We start from the raw sequence: 23488 nt of genomic DNA, 5'->3' as shown, positions 1-23488 counted from the left end.
ACTCCATTAAAATGACAGGAAAGAGATAGGAAGGGAAAATTATAGGGATGATAAAAGAATCAGAATGGCATTAGATTCTCAATAGTGACAATGAAAACAATGTCTTCAAGTCTGAGAAAGTGATACTCAGGCTAAAATTCTATATATAGCCAAACTATGCATCAAGTATAAGGGTTGATACATTTTCAGACATGAAATGTCTCAAACATTTTACCTCCCAGGCTCTCTTTCTAAGGAAACTAGTGGAGTCTTGTATTCGACAAAAGAATAGACCAAGAAAGAAGGGAAACAGGAATCCAGAAAACAGAGACCCAAAACAGGAGACGAAAGGAATCCTTAAGAGGGTTACCAGGACATCCCAGAGCAACATTGTACAGCAAACCTATAAGGCAGTCAGTACAAACTGAAGCAGAAGCACCGAGGACTCCAACAGGGATATCTCTAATAAAAATTGACAGATTATTTGATATGTTTGACTATATTGAGATATTTACACTTCTGGCAGATTTGGGAATAAATCAGTGACAGGTATACAAAGAAAAAGAGGAAGCAGGCCAGGCGCGGTGGCTCACGCCTGTAATCCTAGCACTCTGGGAGGCCGAGGAGGGTGGATCGCTCAAGGTCAGGAGTTTGAAACCAGCCTGAGCAAGAGCGAGACCCTGTCTCTACTGTAAACAGAAAGAAATTAATTAGCCAACTAATATATATAGAAAAAATTAGCTGGACATGGTGGCGCATGCCTGTAGTCCCAGTTACTCAGGAGGCTGAGGTAGTAGGATTGCTTGAGCCCAGGATTTTGAGGTTGCTGTGAGCTAGGCTGATGCCACAGCACTCACTCTAGCCTGGGCAACAAAGTGAGACCCTGTCTCAAAAAAAAAGAAAGAAAAAGAGGAAGCAATTCTTTTAAAACTATTAACATTAAAGAGAATACAAATTATATAAGAAATCGCAGCATAGTACATAGATCAGCTGTGAATAGTATTTATGATCATAATGTAGACTTTTGATCTATAATTATGACAAAACTGCTGGGAGAATGAAGAAGTGAAAGTGTATGTGGAACAGAGTCTATAAGAGAGTTAATTAGATCTCCCATGGTATGAAATTGATATCTTTTTTAAAAAATCAAGAAGTTAACAGTTTATAAACCTGTTACTTAGAAAACATAGAGGGACATGCTAGAAGAACTCTCAAGAGTTGAAAGTAGTTATGTCTGTTAGTGGGAATATTTTGTTTGGTTGGTTGTACTTTTGTTTTTGCTGTAAGCCTTGACTTTTTAAATTATGATGTGTAACTGATAAAATTTAAAGCACCAGCGCAATGTCTACCATAAAGTAGGCCCTTGATAAAGAGTAGACATTGATCTAATCACCCCACCTCCCTACTGCTGCTGCCCCACTTCTTACATTCAGAAATGTAGATATTTGATCCCTTCTTTAAGACTCTGTTCTCACCCTTCCTAACAAAGTATGACAGAAAAAAATCCCAGTTTCAATAGATACTTTTATTGTTTATTTAACAGATCATCAACTTTGTCTCCCTCCCTACAACTGGAATTTCATCTTGTTTCCATGCTAAGTAGTGAAACAGTGACAAAGCTAATCAGAATAAGCTACTTCAAAAAGAGAACTAAGCTTACACAGCTCACTTTCTTTTAACAGGCAAAATATAAATATTTGCACTCTAGAATGCACAATGGTTTAGTCACTAAGAAATTCAAATGGGATCTTGAAGAATGTAGGCAAATCCAGGGTGCTGTAAAGATGAGCTGAGATGCTGTGCAACTTGTTTATAAGTTCCTGGCACTGCATCTCCTGGCCACTAGCTGAATCTTGACGTGGAGGAAGGTTATAGCTAATGCCAAGTGCAGATGCATAAAATGCTAAGTTGACTTAGGGGCTGTGCACAGGAACCAAAAGGCAGGAAAGTACTAAATATTGCTGAGAGCATCCACCCCAGGAAGGACTTTACCTGTTTTTGAGAGAGCACACACACAGACAGCATTACTGTAGGGCCCACTAAGCCAGATCTGCCCCCCTTCTATCTTTTCAACATATCAGTGCTTCTTTAGGATATATGGCCAGGAGTTGGGCACCTTTTGGATTTGGGGTCCTAGGTCTACTGGAAAGTGACCTCCTTGAGAACAAGTTCCTATCTGCCCCTTCCCACCTCAAATGGATGCTAGGAGCTTTATTGAAGTTCTTCCATCTGTACTGCCCAGCTAATAATGACTTCTGACGACAACACTACCTACTAACTTTCTCTACTCCATTCTACCCACTTCTCACTGCACAGTCCCTACCCTATTCCCCCAGACAAGCCAAAAAACAGGGAAGAACCTCACCTTCCAGGAGCTCTAAACTGGCACCACCCCCGGTGCTCACATGGCTGACTTTATCCTCCGTGTTCCATTTGGCACAGCAAGTGGCAGTGTCTCCACCACCTGTTAAATGAAATCCAGGTAAAAAGGGAAAGGAGAGAAAGAAAAGGAAGATTGGCACCAAACCTCTCCAACCCAAAAGGTAGCTAATGAACTCCCAATTCCATTGCACTTAAGAGGCTCTTCCATGAATTATCCACCTGCTTAGTTCTCCAGATTTACCCAGAGTGAAGAGATCTAGGAAAAATACTACCTTCTACCTTCCTCTGATCAGAATTCTGTCAGCTCACAGTGATATCAGCTCTATAAAGGACCCCTTACCTATGATGGTGATGCAGCCCCTGGAAGTGGCTTTCACGACGTCATCCATGAGGGCTTTGGTTCCCCGGGCAAAAGCTTCCCATTCAAATACCCCCACGGGTCCATTCCACACAATCTGCTTAGCCCGAGCAACAGCCTCAGCATACTTCTTGCTGCTCTCAGGACCACAGTCTAAGCCCTGAGGAGTAGAGTTAAAAGAGAGGATGAGCTACCAAGAAAAGCTTCTTTTTTTTTTTTCTTTTTGCAACACCTCAGGTTTCTCATGTGTAAAGAAAAGCTTCTTAGAGGAGCAAATACCACCTCCACCAAAACTGAAACTCAAGGCTGAACACCACCAGAGCTGCTTCTAGAACAAAAAAATACCCTTCAGTCTTTAAAATTATAAAACTATTTGTGTCCTGTGACTCAAATTCCACTTTAAGGAAGATCAAGTCTAAGAGAAAAACCTCAAAAGCTATTTAGTAAAGCCATTCTTAGCCACACTATTTATGATAGTGAAAAGAACTAGATCCAACAGTTCTTGACCAGAGTCAATTCTGCCCCTCAACAATGGACATGTGGCAACGTCTGGAGACGTTTTTGGTTGTCACAACTTGGGGAGGGGATGTAGGGGAGTTACTGGCATCTAGTGGCAGGGGATGCTTTAAATATCCTATAACTCAACAATAGTCCCCCACAACAAAAACTATCTGAGATGTCAATAATGTTGAGAAACACTAAACTAGATCTGTTGTTCTCAATCTTTGCCATGTATCAGAATCACCAGGAGGGCTTGTTTCAAACACAAATTGCTGGGCCCCACCCTCAGAGTTTCGGATTCAGCAAGAACTTGCATTTTTTAATAAGTTCCAACAATGATGCCGATACTGCTAGTTTTGAGACCACACTTTTTGAGAAGCACTGAACTAAATAATACCCAAACACCTAACAAAAGGAAAATGACTAAGCAAACTAGCATTTCAACATGATATAATTTTATACAGCTATCAAAATAATATGTATAGAACATTAAAATCAACTACTTGTATTAGTCTTTATTATACACGTATATTTTTCCTGCTTGTAATCAGTATACTTCTACTGTCTTAATATATTCATATAAGAAAATTTTCTTATGCAGCTTTCTAGGTAGCAAAATTATTCAAAACAACCCAAACCATGTAAATACATGCCCCCACATTACTGATGAAGATAGTAGTAATCTAATACCACTGCTTTTCTCCCATGGATTCTCCCACAAGGAGGGCCTCACTGCAACATTTGGAGCCCTCTCTGAAAGAAATCTTCTATAGAGATTGTTTTAAAATGGTTTTTGGTTGGCTGAATAAATGAAACCAAAGTTTCTGTTCATTCACACCACCAACTACCCAGGGACTCACCATCCAGCCCTGAGGTATACCAGAACCCACGGTGGCTTGTCCAGTCTTGGCATTCTCATCAAACTTGTCAGCAGTGACAAAGTCAACAGGCAAAGTAATTTTCACACCATTCTTCTCAGCTTTGGACATTAGGTCTTTGACAATCTTCGCTCCTTCTTCATCAAACAGAGAAGTGCCAATCTACACAGGGGAGCCAAGATGATAACAATCAGCCTCTCTATACTAAGAACAAGACTGCCTTACAAAGCAGACAGGAACCAGACACAACACAATATAAAGGAACAATGCAAAGACAAAAGAAAAACTCGCCAAACTGAATAAAAATGGGAGTTTTTAGGACTCATGTCAGAAGCTGGTTTTCTTTTTAAATTTACACAATGTGCTATTATCATGGAGAGCTATTTCACATCCACTTGCCATTGGTTTCCTACCTCCATGTTGTTGAGCACCTTAAGGAAGGTAAAAGCCATTCCACCACCAATAATCATTTCATTGACTTTGTCCAGCATATTATTAATCAGCTGGATCTTGTCTGCAACTTTAGCTCTAGAAGGGAAAGCAAGAATCATCACTAAAAGAACAAACAATGGACTAGTAAAGTGATATTACATAGAATGTGAGTTTTTATATCAAGGCACAAGAACAGAGAAATGTCCCAAAATGACAAAAGTATTGCCTAACTTTGCCCTATGTTTCTCCAACCCAAAGGTCAATCCATTTCTAAGAAATCCTTTAAAGCAATGGTCCTCAACCTTTTTGGCACCAGGGACTGGTTTCATGGAAGACAGTTTTTCCACATACCAGGGGGAGGGGGGCAACTGGTTTCAGGATTATTCAAGCACAGTACATTTACTGTGCAGTCAAACTTCTCTGTTAACAATAATCTGTATTTGTAGCCACTCCCTAGTGCTAGAATCACCACCTCAGCTCCACCTCACATCATCAAGTATTAGAGTCTCATAAGGAGCGTGCAACGTAGATCCCTCCCATGCAGTTTATAGTAGGGTTCATGCTCCTATGAGAATCTAATGCTGCCACTGATATGACAGCAGGTGGAGCTCAGGTAGTGATGTGAGTGATGACGAGCAGCTGTAAATATAGATGTAGCCTCAGGCCCCTAGCTTACCTCCTGCTGTGCAGCCCAGTTCCTAACAGGCCGCGGACTGCTACAGGTCAGCAGCCTGGGGGTTGGGGACCACAGCTTTAAAGGTAAAGCTCCAGACCAAGAAGGGCTTAGAAGACCTATTCTTATCTAAAGAAACCATGGGTTCCAAATAGGTCTATTTTGCATCCCCCCTAAAAAATTTAGAGGGTCAAGATTGCTAATTGCAGGATTCCTGAGCCTACCCAGAACTATCCTAACCCTAGAGCAGGGATCAGATTGTACACCAAACAAATATATACTGAAAAAAAAAAGATATTCCGAGTCTAAATTCACACCCTATGATCAGCTGCTGGGACATCTGCTTTGTGGCATTTATTTTTCTGCTGGACTACCCAATTCAACACATTTATTGGGTACCTACTCTGCGGCAAGCACTGTCCTAGGTCTTTGAGAAACATCAGTGCGCAAAACAAAGATCCCTACCCTTTGGGAGCTTATTTTCTAGTAGAAGGAAATAAGATAACAAATACACATGCACCTTTCACCTCAAACTAAAGAGAAAGTAATAGCTTGCCTTCTATAAACATTTCCATGTATCCAATATCTAAATTCCACTTACATGCACAAATCACCTTAGATCTGTTTCCCTCATCATTCAATAAACAAGATGGGCCGGGCGCTGTGGCTCACGCCTGTAATCCTAGCTCTTGGGAGGCCGAGGCGGGCGGATTGCTCAAGGTCAGGAGTTCAAAACCAGCCTGAGCAAGAGCGAGACACCGTCTCTACTATAAATAGAAAGAAATTAATTGGCCAACTGATATATATATACATAAAATTAGCCGGGCATGGTGGCGCATGCCTGTAGTCCCAGCTACTCGGAAGGCTGAGGCAGAAGGATCACTCAAGTCCAGGAGTTTGAGGTTGCTGTGAGCTAGGCTGACGCCACGGCACTCACTCTAGCCTGGACAACAAAGCGAGACTCTGTCTCAAAAAAAAAAAATAAAATAAAAAAAAATAAATAAACAAGATGATGCTTACCCTGTGAGAGACCCTATGCTAGGACTTGTAAAACAAAGGTATGAAACAACAGTGATGTGGGGGAAGGAATGGCAAGAGACTGGTTACTTCACTTGTAAAAGACTGGTCACCATCAAGGGTTAGAATGGGTTATTTGTTATGCACACACACGTACATATACATACATACAGAGAGAGAGAATAAAGCGAGAAAAGAACCCAAAGAATAGGATGTTCACAGCTCAAATGCCTGTCTTTTCAACAAATCAACAGAATGAAAATTATAAGGAAAAGGTAACTATTATAGAATAAAAGACACCTAACAGCCAAATGCAATGAATGCATAGGCTTCATTTAGATCCTTAGTCAAAAAAATACAACTGTAAAAAGACATTTCTGAGATGATCAAGAACATCTGTATACCAACCAACTGGGTATTAGATGACAGTAACAAAATTGATAAATTTTGTCAGGTATAATATTATGGTTATTTAAAAGACATCTCCTTATCACTTGCAAGATGCATAAAAAATATCCAGAAATAAAAAAAAAAAGGAATTGGTTTTAGGGATTAATGTGGACTAGATAAAATGAAAAAAAAAAAAAAAAAAGTACTACGGGACCAGGGACAATGGATGACACCTATAATGCCAGTACTCTGGGAGGCCAAGGCGGGAGATCACTGAGCCCAGGAGTTCGAGACCAGCCTGAACAACACAGCGAGACCCTATCTCTACAGAAAATATAAAAATTATCTGGGCATGGTGGTGCACACCTGTAGTCCCCGCTATTTGAGAGGGTGAGGTAGGAGGATCACTTGAGCCCAAAAGTCTGAGGCTGCAGTAAGCTATGATGACACAACTGCACTCTAGCCCAGGCAACACAGTGAGACCCTGTCTCCAAAAAAAAAAAAAAAGTATTACAAGGTGAGTATCCTCTATCCAAAACTCAGAAACCTTAAATGCTCCAAAATCCAAAACACTTTCCATGATGCTCAAAGGAAATGTTCATTGAAACATTTTTAGACTGGAGGTGCTCAACTGGTAAGTATAATGCAAATATTCCAAAATCCAAAAACAATATATCAGAAATCCAAAACACCTCTGGTCCCAATCATTTCAGATAAGGGATACGCAACCTGTATAAGTGAAAGTATATGATGTCTAAGACTTCCTTAAAAATATTCCTAACAAAAAAGGGTTAGAGCATAAATAAAACAAGGTCAGCAAAAATGCCAATTAACTGTTAAAGCAGGGTGATGGGTACCTGGGAGTTTATTATATATGCTATTCTTTCAACTTCTCTATATGTTTGAGTGTTTCCAATAATGTCTTTTTAATAAAATATAAAATTTTCCCCAAATTGTTAATGGCCCTAGGAAGACTAGATTGCAAGAAAGGTGGCAAAAAAAATTCTACATCTACTTCCCCAACAGCTATTTCAGGCTGAGTCTAAACACCTAACCATAACCACTAGATGGCACTCACTCCCATATCCCAGGTCTACAGAAAGTTTAACAAAGCCAGATAGTTCAAATCCTAACCTCTAGGGAAGCAAAGATCACAGTCTGACATTTATAACCCAGTGTACAAGAGGGGCAATGCTTCCAGCAACATACCTGTTCACAGGAACAAGATAAAACAACATGTATCACCTGAATTACTTTGAGGACCCTGAAACTGGGCTCATCCTGAAGCCTAGAGAAAGTAACTATACTGCCTAAAATTTGACACTCAATTCCAGAATGAATTTTCATCAGGAAATGCTAGGTGTATTTAGTCCCGTGAATGGGAAAAAAACCTGTTCATGGAAGGGTCATGGTCCTCCAGCCATGAAGGGGCTGCTACCTAGAGTAGCCATGTCTAGTCACAGGAAATTATCTTATACAAGTAGTCCTGGCACCCTGTCCCTACTTAATCACCTAAAATTTATCCTCCTGTTAACCCCCTTGACCTTCAGTTTGAAATTTCTGTTTTTAACTAAGCCATTAAAACATCATTATAGGCTGGGTGCGGTGGCTCACGCCTGTAATCCTAGCACTCCGGGAGGCCGAGAAGGGCAGATTGCTCGAGGTCAGGAGTTCGAAACCAGCCTGAGCAAGAGTGAGACCCCATCTCTACTATAAATAGAAAGAAATTAATTGGCCAACTAATATATATAGAAAAAAATAGCTGGGCATGGTGGTGCATGTCTGTAGTCCCAGCTCCTTGGGAGGCTGAGGCAGCAGGATTGCTTGAGCACTCACTCTAGCCTGGGCAACAAAGCAAGACTCTGTCTCAAAAACAAAAACAAACAAACAAAAAAACCCATCATTATACACATTGCTGCCTTTCCCATAGGAGAAAGAAAATACAAATAGGTATATGATTTGGAGAAATAAGGTCTAAATGAGGTCTATATTAAATATACAGTTATACCCTGCCAGGTTATATGTACATGAAAGGCTCAAGTGCTTCAAAATTGTTAGGTGAGCACCTATGGTGGATCTTTCCTGTTCTTCCCTATAGAACCACTTTCTATCTTTCTCTAACCTGTTCTGTTTCAGCAGTATGACCTACATGGACTACATCAAGGAGCCCCCTTGCCCTCTGGCTTCCACCTGGGTTTTAGCCAATTGTGGGTAGGAGGGGTACAGCAGTAGGAGATTGAGAGATCAGAGTATTTATTTCCCTGGCTTCCTACCTACTAGATGACTATATTCCTATGTCCCTTGACAAGAGGCTACAGTTCCCATTAGATGGTCCTCTCCATACCAACTCCCTCTCTGGATTCTGGTAACCATTCTCTCCTTTGTCCCTTTAGACCTAGCAATGGTGATGGCTGTTGCTAGCCCCAGATTACTGCACTGTCCCTTTGTGGTTTCCCTAAACCCTCTTGCCTCTGTATGTAGTTCCTTTATTAAATTCTCCTCAGTTACCCAGTATGATTGTGCTGACAATAAACCACCCAAGTTATGACCTGCTACCAGGCAAACTCTACTTAAAGCATGATCTTAAAGAGTTTTTCATACCCGCCCAGGATGGCCAGGAAGGGTCGCTCTGGGCTCTCCAAGGCCTTGGCAAAGTAGTTCAATTCCTTCTTCATCAAAAAGCCACCAGCCTTCTGTGGCAGATTAACTCCCACCATGGAGCTAGAAAAGACCAAAGACATTCAAATTCTAGTCAATCCCCACCATTCCTCCCAGTCCTAGAGGCCAGCTCCTTATCACTAAAATACTTTCACTTCTAAGACTCCAAGAATACCATGGTTTTCATTCTAAACTGCAACAAAAAGCACTTAGGTATAAGATAAGGTTTTTAACTAATAGTGCGGGGTCAAGGGGAAAGAGTAAAAAGCAATGAACTTAGGAGAATTTAAGATACCCAATTAATGGTCTTCAGAAGGCCAAGGGCTTAATCACAATAAGTAATTGGTTGGTTGATGATAGCAGGAGAAGATTCCTCAATTTGCTTCCTACTTACTGACAGTATTTCATAACATTGACAAAGGGAGAGCTGTGGACAAAATAAAGTGAGAAAGAGCAACCTCTTCCTGAAGTTCCATAAATTGCTCTACAACTGCTGACATTTTTACCTTTATTTCCTCTTTGCATCAGAGATACTCAACAAGAGCCACAGTGGTAGCTCCAATTAGAGATAGAAGCTGAAAGGATCACAGTATAAAACAGAACTCTCCAAAAGCAATCTAGAATTCAGGCTACTCAAGTAAACAGTAATAATATTGCCCTCAACCTGGAATCTGACAAGGCTTTTGGTACCTGTGGGCTCGGTGAGCAGTGCCAAACGCATCATTGACATAGACATCCCCTAGCTTGGAAAGTGAAGCTCGGAAGGCTTCTATTTTGGCTGGCTCAGCTTTAACCTACAGAGAAAAACAAAACACAAAACAAGAAATGTTGATGGCTCTCAAGACAACTATACTGGGAGGCTGAGGCGGGCGGATTGCTCAAGGTCAGGAGTTCAAAACCAGCCTGAGCAAGAGCGAGAACCCGTCTCTACTATAAATAGAGAGAAATTAATTGGCCAACTAATATATATATATAGGAAAAAATTAGCCGGGCATGGTGGCGCATGCCTGTAGTCCCAGCTACTCGGGAGGCTGAGGCAGAAGGATTGCTTGAGCCCAGGAGATTGAGGTTTCTGTGAGCTAGGCTGACGCCACAGCACTCACTCTAGTAGCCTGGGCAACAGAGTGAGACTCTGTCTCAAAAAAAAAAAAAAAAAAAGACAACTATAAAAGCATTTGATACCACCAAGAGTCCTTAATGAACATCTCTAAAGACCCTGAGTTGGTAGGATAGCGATTTTTTACAACTAGCAATAGGATCTTTTCTTTCTTCCAAATGTTCCAGGTCCTTTAGTCATTTCTGCATGTTTCTGCTGCTCTCCCTCACCTTCCTTCAAATTGCACACCTAATATTCCTGAACCATGGCTTACCCTCTAATTACATGACACTAACCATGTACGTCCTCCTGGCCTCTACCCAGACCTCTAGCCCAAGATTCTGATTACCTTCCTTCCCCTTACCTTGACTCACTTCCTCATTTCAACATATTCTCCTTGTGAAAATTAGTATTATACTTGACTCAAGCTGCTGGCTACCAAGGCCCTTCTGCAAAGGAAAAAAGGCCCTCACACATATTCCTCATAAAAGCAATAATAAGGGCAAGCTGGGACGGAAAACAGAAACATGACAACAGAAAAGGACCTCAGAAACATTTTATGTTGGTTAATAAGGAGGTATTTTATAGCCGTCCTCAGAAGTTAGGCATCTAAGAAAACAAGAAGAGGAAAAGAAAACAAAAAGAGGAAAACATGTACAAGTGAAATATAGGGCTTTGAAATTCCAGCTCATTTTCCAGGAATCCCCCAAAGGGGATAGAAAAGCAAAATGGCCGGAAAAGCAAAACAAAGAGTCTATGGCAGGAGATTAAGTAAAGATGCACAGGAAGCAAGCCAGGTGACAGAGGATACAGTGCAGAAGAGTACACAGCACAGAGCAGACATGCACTTTAGTCACTGCCCACTCCTATCCTCCTACGTATCAGGGAGGTGAAGGAAGTGGCCACAAAAAATGGGGCTTTCCCTTATTTTTGATCTGCCAATAACTAGAAGAGAATGCTTCTAAAAGCAATGAGGACTCACTGGATAAAGGAAAAATGTTATGTCCTTACTTTATAATTATCCATTTTGAACTTATGACTGGCTTCTGCAATTTCAGGTATTGAAAGCCATTAGACACTGAATGTCAAGTCAATTAACTTAAGTCCAGCACAATCCAACATAGACTAGCACAGTCAGTTCACCATTTCGTAAATAAAAGGTTTTCCCTTAATTAGCCAGTTGCCTCATGCCATTTCTAAGCCCTAGAGTTTGTGCATCTTGAGTTCCAGTTTAAAAGGACACCAAATTTTAGGTCAGCATTTGACTCCTACTACTGTAGCAAGACCATGCCAAAGGTAGGAAAAAGTAACACCAGGGCCTGTGGTGCTAAGAAAAGAAACTGCTTAAAAGCAGGGACTCCCAATGACCTTAAGAAATGTGAGAAGTCCAAAGGGGACTGAGACAACTATAGCACCTTGTTCTTTTTAAGACATTAAAGACCAGAAGAGTGGAGAAAGTACTAAAATGTGCCTTCAGCTTTCATTCTAGCCAATTGACAAATTCAAAATCATCCTCAAAGAGCCAGCTTTATCATTTAATATTTGAATTCTGGTTGTAAGATCATATTAACTTATTTTATGAGTTATCTATGGCTGCTTTTGCATGACAACAGTAGAGTTGAGTAGTTTCTACAGAGACCATATGTCGTTGCAGCTGACTGTATGGCACACAAGGCCTAAAATATTAACTGGCTGGCCCTTTAAGAAAAACATTTGCTGATCTAATGGACTAAGCTCTGAAGCCCAGCAACAGGACCACTGCCTATAACTCTAGTCAAATGATTGCCTTTCTGAAACTTAGTTGCTTTTTTTTTAACACTTGGTTTCATTATGAAATAAGATGATACCTATACTTTAACTTAAAAAGAGATTTAAAGGAAAATGCTTTACACTTCTTGAGAAATACCTGAAATCCAAGGTATTATCATCATGACTATCATATTTACTGAATACTCTTACACCCCAGAGGTGTTCACATATTTTCCAAAGGTATTTCAAAACCACTTGAGCATAAGGAGGGGTTCTAGGATGCTAGTAATATTCTATCCCCTGAACTATGTGGTGGCTACACAAGTGTGTTTATTTTGTGATAGATAATTCATCAAGCTATGCATTTGTGCATTTTTACATGTATGTTATACTTCAATAAAATGGTGTCTAAGGAAAAATAAATACGAGTTTTCTCTATTCTTCAATCACAGTCTCCTATAAACTTAGACCCTCACCTTTAATAATGTCAAAATCACAGGTCCTACCTTGTTCCCAGAAGCATCTTTTCCCTTCCCTTCTTCCTCCACATGAAAGCGGAGGTTCTCTAGCAGGATGACAGACCCAGCAGCTGGGTTGGCACAGGCCTTCTCCACCTCAGGACCTACACAGTCCTTTAAGAACAGAACATCCCTGGGGAGAGGAAGAGATGACACTTGAGCAGTCCAAAAGTTCAGAAGCAGTAACAACATGCTTGACAACCATTCCTGCCACAAAGTCTCCCAGTACCTGAGCATAGCACTTACTTGCCCAACAGAGATTTGAGTTCTGCAGCAACTGGCTCTAAGGAATACTTGTCAGGCATGGGGACACCATCAGGCCGGCCCAGATGGCTCATAAGGACAACTGACTTGGCTCCATTGTCCAAGCAGAATTTGATGCTTGGGACAGCAGCTTTGATCCTGCAACCAAAAAGAGACAGTAGACAGAGCAAAGTTACTCCTGGGAATCAGTGGGAATTATTTTATTCATCACTTCATAAAAACATAAAGCCCCTTTTCTTCTCCAAGTTCCTTCAAATAAATCTACTGTCAGCAACTTAATGGTGGTCCTCAGGGGAGGAAATTAAATATAATGCCAACCTTCCACCTAGGATTATATAATCTCATCATGTATTTGCCCTTTGTGCAGAAGAGTTAACATAACAGGCCTAAGGCTGTTATCTATAAAAGGACCTGCATGCAAGGTTGGTCCTTGGCTGGTTCTGGGAACTTGGTTTCAAAGTAGTTCCTCAGTTCTCTGACAAGAGCTGTTCACTGTTCCTGGACTGCCTATACATACAAACAAGGTGATTTATGCTGAATACCTGCTCTCCTCTAGAAGTCTGGGATTTTGGTAGTTGTTAGACAGAAGATACTTATGTGATCAATTCCCAATAAAAATCTTAGAAGCTAAGTCTCTAAGAAACATTGCACACAATTTCTGCATTTTTCACTGCAGGTGAGTGTGCACACTCTATGTGTCACAGCATAAGACATCAGAAGCCCCATGCATAGATTTCTCCAGACTCCTCATGTGTCTTTTCCCCTTGCTAATCCTGTCATATGTTCTTTCACTATAATAAACTTCAGCCATGAGAACAACTGAATCCTTGTAAATGACCATGGGATATGTGGATGGTCTTGGGAACCCCTGAAACACCCTTCTTATATGACTATGGGAAATAGATAAAGTTCCCAACTCTTGACACCATCAAAGGAAATCTGGGAAAAAATGAAAGATATGTAGTAACTTTTCTTTCCCGATTATAGATCTTAAATTATTTTTTTTGTAGGAAAAAAATACATTATATAGAACTTGGTTTCCATAATATATCACATTTATTACATTATAATTTAATCTAAAATAATTAAAGTCCCTTTAAACATTTAAAAGTTTTGTTACAAACCTGCTAACTTTCCATTTTTGCCAGTTTATAATAAATTAAAACTGATAAAGAAAAGCATTTATTTATTCAACAAATATTTATTGAATGCTTCTTTTGTGCCACGCACCATTCCAGGTTGAGAATAAAACAAAAAACTTAAAAAACTGTCTCTGCTCTCGTGGAAATGAAATTCCAATGGAGGGAGAGACAATAAACAAATATATATGTGTGTGTGCCCATATGTAATATATCAGATGGTTATAAGAGATATAGAGAAAACAAAGCAAGGTAGGGGGACAAGAATGACTAGGGAATAATGGTAGAGGAGATTTTAGATACAAAGGCCAGGGAAAGTCTGATAAGGTGGCATTTGAGCAGAGAATGGAATAAAAAGCCAAGTTATATTTCTAAAACTATCTTATGCCTTTTAGCAGATATAAAAACTCATTTTTTTGTTTTGTTTTGTCCTCTTGTTTTTAGACTAGTCAAGTGCAGTAGTGAGAAGGAAGGAAAGTAGTAGAGCAAGGAGTTCAATCTGTGACTGACTGTCAACAATCAAGTGAGATAACTCACTACCTTCAGACCAGCCTAAAACTCATTTATAGTATATAAAAAAGCCTGTATCAGATACAAAGTTTGTGCAATGAAACCAATTAGTTTTCTGGGCTATCTATCCCTTATCAGCAAGTTTTATCATTTCTAATGCTTCATTTTGTTAATCAACTCCATGGATTTCTAGAAATGAAAAGATTCTCAGATATGTTTCTCTATTCTTTACTCTTAAAATACATTGATAGGCATATTTCCAATCTTTTCTTTATGCTGCAGAATAATGAAAATCAACAAGGATCAGAGCTGCCTAGTACAAGCACCTTGCCACTATGGTACAGCAGCAATGTGCTTGGCAAAACACCAGGCGCTATTCTGGGACCAATACCTGAAAATGTTCTAGGTCTAGACCTGTACTGTCCAATATGATAGCCATTAGCCCTGTGTGCCACATGCTGGATCTTGAAGACTTAGTACAAAAAAAAGTTAAATGTCCCTTTACTTAATTTGTATATGGATTACATTTGGGAATTATTATTTTAGACATACTGGATATTAAATAAAATATGGCTCACATTATATTTCTATTAGACAGCACTGGTCTAGATCATTGCAAAGCACGTTGCCAGCTCAAACCCTTCATTTAAAATTGAAAATAGAAACTTTTTTTTTTTTTTTTTTGGAGACAGAGTCTCGCTTTGTTGCCCAGGCTAGAGTGAGTGCCATGGCGTGAGCCTCGCTCACAGCAACCTCAAACTCCTGGGCTCAAGCGATCCTGCTGCCTCAGCCTCCCGAGTAGCTGGGACTACAGGCATGCGCCACCATGCCCGGCTAATTTTTTCTATATATATTAGTTGGCCAATTAATTTCTTTCTATTTATAGTAGAGATGGGGTCTCACTCTTGCTCAGGCTGGTTTTGAACTCCTGACCTCGAGCAATCCACCCACCTCGGCCTCCCAGAGTGCTAGGATTACAGGCGTGAGCCACCGCGCCCGGCCTAGAAACCTTCTTTTATAATCTAGTCAAAAGCAAGAGCAGTACTATAACTAAAATTTCTGCTCTGCCTCTAGGATCCAAGAAATTGGAGCAGCTAAACTGACTAAAAATGTTACTTCTGTCCTCAAACTTTTTAACCAAAAAGAACGAAAATTAAAAAAAAAAAGAGAAAAAAAAATGTTACTTCTGAAGTGTTTTCCCTTGTTTTTTAGAAGAAAAAATAAATCAAGATTCTCAAAAACTCATTTTATCTGGGCCAGCTGGAATAGGAGTTTATAAAACTACATGTAAGCTTAATAATTATTGGTATTTTAAAAATCCTTAATAAAAAAATTTTAAAAATTAAAAAATTAAAAATAAAAAATCCTTCTTTAGTATAATCCTTCATTTTGCAAGAAAATCCAAGTAACCTTAAACTTTTATATTCTTTAAATATGAATAACTCCAAATTCTTCAAATTTCTAAAAAACGGGGGGAAAGGAATCACTTTCTTAGGATGGTATTTTTTACATTTATATTCTCATAAATAAGAAGGCAGACCAGATGGTGAGTTGAAGGAAAGCCAACATCATATGGCTTAAGTTGCTATAGTTCTTCAATATGAAAGGAAAACCATTTCATAGTACCCACAACCCACACACACCTGAAATCCAGGCCAAGGCTTAGCAGGGACCTTACCTCTGGTTGTTTGTTATCTGGTTGTTCTTCATAGGAACATTGAAGTCCACTCTAAAAAAGAAACAAGGGTTCAGAGCCATGATCAATTTATTGTTCCCTCAAAGATAAGGAGAGGCACTTTTAATGAATCAATTAAGTAAGTTAGAAATTCAGATCTCACCTTAAAAATAATCAGTGGCATTAAGAGCTAAGAAAATGATCAGTCATGGGGAGGAGGGTGGGAGGGAGTAGTGATTGGGATAAGACACCTGATCGATTCTGGTTAATGTTCTATTCCTTGACCTGAGTGATTGTACAAATATGCTCATTTTGCGGTAATCTTTGAGCTTATGATATGTGCCCTTTTAGGTACATATCTCATTTATTTTAAAAAGAAAATTTTAAAGAATAAAACCTAACTTAAATCACAGGAACTAGCCCTGAAGACCTGGGAAGCTAAAGCTAGTTCCATCTAAAAAGATTTCTTCGAGGGGGGCGGGGGGGGGGCGCTAGGCAATATGTGTAACCTTAACATTTGTACCCCCATAATATGCTGAAATAAAAAAAATAAAATAATAAAAAGATTTCTATCTGGGCCTGGCATGTTAGTATCTGAGTAGCAGCTGGAGGGATGTGGAATAATAAGGAATGCATCTTGATTCTGATTCCTTTGATACTATTTCTGGGTCCTTGTGAACCTAATATCACTCAGAAGAAAAAAAATTATCTGGAAAAATAAAACACATCAAGAGAGTATCATTTCTTTTTGGGAAAAGCCTGGGGCTTTAAGACTATGAACAAAACCCAGTGTCTAGTACAAAGTTCATACACTATCCTTTGAGCAATACAATATAAATAAGATAGCCTCTTTCAAAAGCCTGAGAGAAGGTGGGGCATGTGCCCCAGCCCACCTGATAAATAGGAAATTAGAAAGAAAGTGATCAAGATGGCACAAATAAATAATTTACTGCAGTCTCTCCTTTCTTACCCAACAGATTGCTACTTCCCCATTTTTAAAAACCAGTTCTTCTGAAATCCTTGGAACCTCAGCCTACTTCAATGTGACCGAAAACAATGATGTCTGGCAGCTATTTTTAAGGTCTAAGTTTTGCCTGCCAAGATCATTTTTAAGTGATTTTTTTCTCACCTACAGAATGGGGATAATAGTATCTACCTCATGGTTATTGAGAGAATTAAATAAGCTAACAATCTGTAACGTGCTTAGAAGAGTCCCTGGTATACAGTAAGTGCCATAAAAATGTTGGCTATTATTATTTATGTTAATGCTTCTCTAAAAGGTAATTCTGTGATTTGAAAGGTACATCAACTATTACTGAAAACAGCTAGCATTATTCACAAAGGGATTACAGGGAAGTATGATCTAGTCAAGACTGCTGCTCTCCTTGATAATAAATCTCCATCCTTTTCCTCTGCCTTTTTCACTACCCCTTTCCCTCTAAGGCTGAGCCCTGGTAGACAATTATAAAATCCTACAGACCTACTGAGAAGACCACCAATTTCCTATATCCCCTAGGCCTGAACTCCAATCTACCTCACTGAAGAGAAATCTCTCCAAAGGTGGGTTGAGGGAAATAATTCTATATTAAAACATCTTAAAGTCTTCAAAATTAAAGGCAGTATGCCTCTGAAGAAAGAAATACACTCTACTTTATTTCAGGCCACATGATTCTGATTCTAAGCATCTCCTTTAAATATCTTGAACAAGGCCCTTGCCAGCCTTAAAGTGCATTGCAAAGAAGATAGAGTATCCCATTACCATGGGTCATTTTTCCCCCATGCAACCTCCCAGAAGGCCCATGCTCAAAAGGGCTAATGGCAACAGAAAGAGCACAAGCCACTCTTTGCCATGCCACTCCTTACCCCCAGACCCTTACAGGAAGGAAAGTCTTTGGACAGAGACACTTAAGAATCTGTCTTATCTATCCATGCTACTACCATGATCAGCTTACTGATAAAAATTGGATTTGTACTCTGCCCTCATTGCTCTCTGGATTATCTCCCATCATTTCCTACACTCTCAACAACAGCTCTGCTTTTAGCTTCTCCTTGGAGGACTCCAACATAGGAACTGCTCTTGCCTACACACTCTACTTATTCTGTTTTCTGTAATATCTGCACCTTTTCCTTTTCCACTTCGTTGAAACACGCCCAAGCTTTGCCCCAGGCACAAAGTCAGTTCTCACTATGCACTCATCAGAATGAAGAATGACTACAAAAAAATATTGACACCAGAAAATGCTGGTAAGGATGCAGAGAAACTGATCACTTATACACTGCTGGTAGAAATGAAAATGGTGCAGCCACTTGGAAGACAGTCTGGGGAATCCCTCAAAAGTTTAAATATGGGCTAGCAATTCCACTCTTAGGAGTTTATCCATGAGAAATAACAGCATATGTCCATACCAAGATTTGTACATGAATGTTCATAACAGCTTTATTTGTAATAGACTAAAACCGGAAACAACCCAAAAGTCCTTCAAGGGGTAAATGGTTAAACTATAATACATACATAGTAAGGTATGTATCATATACTACTGAGCAAAACAAAGGAATGAACTGTTGATACATGTGAAACTTGGATAAATCTTAAGGACATTATGCTGAGTGAAAAAATTAATCCCAAAAGGTTACATACTGTGTGATTTCACTTATATAATATTTTTGGAATGGCAAAATTTTAGAAACAGGGGACAGATCAGTAGTTACCAGGAGTTAGAAATACTGTTAGGTGACTATAAAGGGGATCTTGGTGGTGATTGAACAGTTCTGTATCTTGATTGTGGCAGTGGTTGTTACACAAAGCTACATAGTGACACAATGTCATAGAATTGTATCTACTTTATAACAATGTCCATTTCCTACTTTTGATATTGTACTATAATTATATAAAATGTATCCATTCAGGGAAACTGGGTGAACATAAGACCTCTGTACTATCTTTGCAACCTCCTGTGAATCTATAATTATTTCAAAATAAAACATTAAAAAATATTGATATAGATGGAGTAAGAATATCAAGTCTCTATCACCTGAAACTTTGGATTCCATGTCCCATTCTATTAAAAACTCTCAAAGGAACCGTCTCTAACATTGCTTCACTATCCCTGACTAGAAAATTGGGGTATAATGGGTATCTTCGAGACTTTTTTTCTCTGTTGTCAGTTTTTCCTCTCTGTTTCTTTCCACTACATCAAGGTTGTTGCTTAACAAGTTACAACAAGTTAGAGAAAGCCAGCAAGGTTTTAAAAAAACAGGACAGAACAAGCAAAAGGGAAGTGCTTCACAAGCAGGCAAAGGATGACTGGCAATCTGTGAGAGAAAGAAAGGAAATGGCATCGCAAAAATAAGCAGAAGTTTGCTCAAAGAGGCTGTAAAGTCAACTGAAGTCCTTAAAAACTAAAGTAGTACCTGGTAGTTAACCAGTCAAAGGTTTCTGGCTATCTAAAATTCCCTCAATAAATCAATTTCCCTTGGCAATTCAAACCAGGGGACCAGAGAAGAGTCAGCAAATACCAGAGGCAGGGCAAAGAGAGGAGGCAAGCGAAGCAGCCACTACTTAGCAAGCCTCATTTCTGAAATGCTGCCGGAAACCACCACATAAAGGCATTGAAAACAAAAAGGAATTGAGCTGACACCGCATGGCTGCCTAGGCCCCTCCAAAAAAGTTGGCCTACGATGTGACTCTCTGTTCAAAAGAGATACATTAATAATCAGGGAACAAAGTACCTTCCTGTCCTTGGCCTAATTAAGTAGAATTTATCCAGATTACAGGGGAAATTATTCATTGCAACCTTTAGCAGACGAAAAAGTCTATTTCAACCTTTTGTTGGTCATTATTTGGGTGTTTAGAAGATCTGGTTGGTAGCCAAAGAGACCCAAATTCTAGTCCTGGCTCTGCCACCAACTTGCAAGTTCAGTAACCTTGAACAGGTCATTTTCCATCAGCAAAACAGGACCAGCCAATCATTTCAAAGCTCGGGGTTAATGTGTGTTAAATTAAATTTTATTAGGCACAAAGGGAAAAAAGATAAGCAACTCCTCCAATCCAGGTAATCCTTCACGCCAGTTTCCCTAAGTAGAAAGGAGATAAAGCCCAACACTGCAATTACAGGAAGGTGACTAGGATGGTCACTCCTTGTCTTTCAGCTGTTACATGCATCTGGAAAGGTCGGTGAAGATGAGAAGAAATAATTAAAACCTAAGAGCTAGTTGCATGACAATGTTCACCTGTCCTGTTTTGTTTTGTTTTTTTTTTTTAATAGGACCTATCTCCTTTCCATAGGATCATATGAGGGCCAGAAAGGACATTTACCTAATATTAGGATGGCTGTGACTCCTACTTTGTCCAGATTACAAAAGCCTATGAATTTGGAGAAATGTGGACACCAGGTATTTCTCATGGATATAAGCTATTGGGTTCTTCTGTCTATCTCTATAGCATGACAGAGAAGGCTATCTAAAAGCTAATATTGGCCATAATAAAATTAGAGGGCAGGGGAGGGCTACATGTACTTTTAGAGTAAGTGCCCGCATATGTTTAAAGCTAGGGTAAAGGAGATCCCCTACTGCCTTACATGTCTGTTAACATCTGAAAGATGCCCTCACTTGAACCAGCCCAAATTGGGAAAGGGGCTGGATCACACCAGTCACATGCCTGCCCATCAATCAACCACTTCCAAAAAGGTCAAAGCTGCACAACACAATCAATGCGAGCCCTTATGGCCTCTCAAAACCACCACCTGTTAAGGTATATCAACAGTCAAGTCCACCAATTACACACCTAACCATCTTCCTGTACTTTGTTCCTAGAATACACAAATGTATCACATTACAAAAAAACAATAAATGTAACAGCTCTGTACACTAGTAATTCTGGCAGATAAGGGAGAAGCCATGTTGAAAAGTGAAGAGGGATACACATGTACAGAGGAGACCTCAGAGTGCATGGGGAGCCTCCCCCACTTCTAATAGCCGGCTTCTTAGCCACGTGTAGGGGTGAGGCGGGAGGACAGCAAGTATGAGCAGCCACACCCTGCTCTACCATTACCCAGCATGTGTCACAATCCTGATGCAAACGACATGGCCTGGAGTCCAATAGCACGACACGATAGGGCAGCAGAGGCCTGTTACATAAGCTCAGCAAGGCCTCCTCTGGTGCGCCCCACCCTACCCTTCCACCCCCAATTCTTTAGGAGTGTTCTACTCCTGAACATTTAAACCAACATCAAGTGGGAAAGATATCCTTTTGTGCAGGGAGGGACCTTTGAAATGTGGGCCGTGTCTCATTCGTCTGGGATGGTTTAGGACGGTGGGGCAAAGGAAATTAACCAAATGACCTTTCAAGGTCCCTTCCTTGGGGCCTAGAGATTTGCAGGATAAGCATTAAGTCCCGTCTCCCCGACTAGGAGCTGGAAGCAACAGAACTGTATTTCAGCAAGTGGCACTAAAGGTCAAAATGGGTCCAGGCAATCTGAGCCCTTCCTCAGTGGGATCCACCCCCAAAGGGTGACTTCGGCCGCTTTCTGAGATAAGGGAAATTCAGTTAGAAACCATGAGACCCGTGCACAGCCTCAGCTACAACAGAGGACAGCCTTGCCTTACAAGCCTAGGATCCCCGGGGCCCAGCCGATGGCTAAAAGCAACTTTGAGCAGACAGGAAAGAAAGTCGGCCCAGGCCAGAGAGTCTGCGGCAAAAGCCCCGAGGGCGCGCGGAGATGTGTAGAAATACCTCATAACGACCCGCTTCCCCTTCACGTCCAGCTTGTCCAGAGTCAGCTTGTTGGAAAGCGACATTTTGGCAATACAGTGGGGGCGAGAGGCCTGGGACTCAGCGGCGGCGACCGCAGCAGACGAGCGCAGGGACGCGTGCAGAATGCCAAGCGCGGTGGCCAGAACCGCTCCCACACTGCCTCCTGACGCCCCGCCCCTCGCCCCGCCCCTCGCCCCGCCCCTTCCCGGCAGCGGCGCCCGGCGCGCCGAGAAAGAACAGCCCCTATTGGCCGCGGCCCAAAGTGGTCAGCGCGCTGCCATTGCTCCCTGGCGCTGTCCGTCTGCAAGGGGACTGGTGAGACGTGCGGCTTCCATTTGTCACGTCCCGCACGCCGCTAGCCGCAGGGAACCTTCCTGACTGTGGGCGGAGCGGGAGGTGGCACCACGCGGCCTGCAGGTGAAGCGGAAGGGAGCCGGGTGGCCTTGCGGACAGACGTGGAGAGTGTACTAGGCCCAAGGCCCCCGCCGCCGCGTCACCCCCACCCCCGTCTGCATCCAGAACAGCGCTGTGCAAGCCAGCGACTGCTTTGGGAAAAGCGCCACCCCCTGTCCTGAGGAATTCGCGGCATCCCTACCAGGATCTATGCAAACGCACCTCCTTTTGGAAGCCTCTGATTTCCCGGCTCCTCTAGTTGGATTTCTGCTACATAAGGCTTACTTAACAATCGAGACCTCTGAAAAGATTGAAAAGGCCCAGGCCCTCTTCCCCCCACCTTTTTTATAATAAAAAGTGCAATGTAATTTCTCTAGTTATGGCACGATTGATGCTAATGGCAACACATATAGCATTTTCTTTTTATTTCGGCATATTATGGGGGTACAGATTTTAAGGTTTCAATAAATGCCCATTCCCCCTCCCCCCACAAGTCTGAGTTTCCAGCATGACCATCCCCCAGATGGTGCATATCTCACTCATTATGTATGTATATACCCGCCCTCCACCCCACTGCCCAATACCCTATTACTGTAGTACCTATGTATCCACTTAGGTGCTGCTCAGTTAATACCAGTTTGCTGGTGAGTATATGTGGTGCTTGTTTTTCCATTCTTGGGATGCTTTTTTTTAAATATATTAACTAATGCTCACAAAACTCGGAAGTAGGTACTGGAATCCTCATTTTGCAGATGAAGTAACTGAGGCACAAAGAAGTTCAGTGACTTGCTTAGGGTTTCAGGTATTGTAAGTGGTAGATTCAGACCTAGGCAGCCATGATCTGAAGTCCATGCACTTAATTGCTATATTATAGATGCCACTATTCAGAGTTAGCTGGAAGGAAGTAATCTGAGTCAGACTAAAAATTTCCCAGGTATGGCACTCAAGGTCCAGGTAAGATGCAGGAAAATAGTAACTCAGCACATTGATACTAAGATACAAGTGAAACATAAATTTAAAGTTATAAGATAGGCCATGCATGGTGGTGAAATCCCAGCATTTTGGGAGGCTGAAGCAGGAAGATTGCTTGAGGCCAGGAGTTCAAGACCAGCCTGAGCAAGAGG

At 40.9% G+C, this 23488-nt stretch overlaps 1 protein-coding gene across 1 annotated transcript; it reads right to left on the bottom strand.

Annotated features, from left to right (window-relative positions):
- Positions 1–1485: 1485 nt before the first annotated feature.
- On the bottom strand, positions 1486–22136 carry PGK1 (phosphoglycerate kinase 1). Its single transcript, XM_012755343.3, has 11 exons — positions 21951–22136; positions 16223–16273; positions 12878–13033; positions 12620–12764; positions 9959–10062; positions 9212–9331; positions 4512–4626; positions 4081–4260; positions 2702–2879; positions 2345–2443; positions 1486–1971 (listed from the first exon to the last, which is right to left on the bottom strand). Exons 1-11 carry the CDS (start codon positions 22013–22015, stop codon positions 1931–1933), a joined length of 1254 nt encoding a protein of 417 aa, XP_012610797.1. The 5' UTR covers positions 22016–22136; the 3' UTR covers positions 1486–1930.
- Positions 22137–23488: the final 1352 nt, after the last annotated feature.

Source organism: Microcebus murinus, chromosome X (genome assembly GCF_040939455.1).
Source record: "Microcebus murinus isolate Inina chromosome X, M.murinus_Inina_mat1.0, whole genome shotgun sequence".
In the NCBI taxonomy this organism is placed as follows: Eukaryota; Metazoa; Chordata; class Mammalia; order Primates; family Cheirogaleidae; genus Microcebus; species Microcebus murinus.
This window is presented reverse-complemented; position numbering and strand designations above follow the sequence as displayed.

Coding starts and splice junctions, on each gene's coding strand:
- PGK1 (XM_012755343.3), bottom strand. CDS start 22,015: ATGTCGCTTTCCAACAAGCTGACTCTGGACAAGCTGGACGTGAAGGGG. Junction 12,765..12,877: donor CTCAAATCTCTGTTGGGCAA/GTAAGTGCTATG, acceptor TCCTCTCCCCAG/GGATGTTCTGTTCTTAAAGG. Junction 9,332..9,958: donor ACTGCTCACCGAGCCCACAG/GTACCAAAAGCC, acceptor GGTCTTTTCTAG/CTCCATGGTGGGAGTTAATC.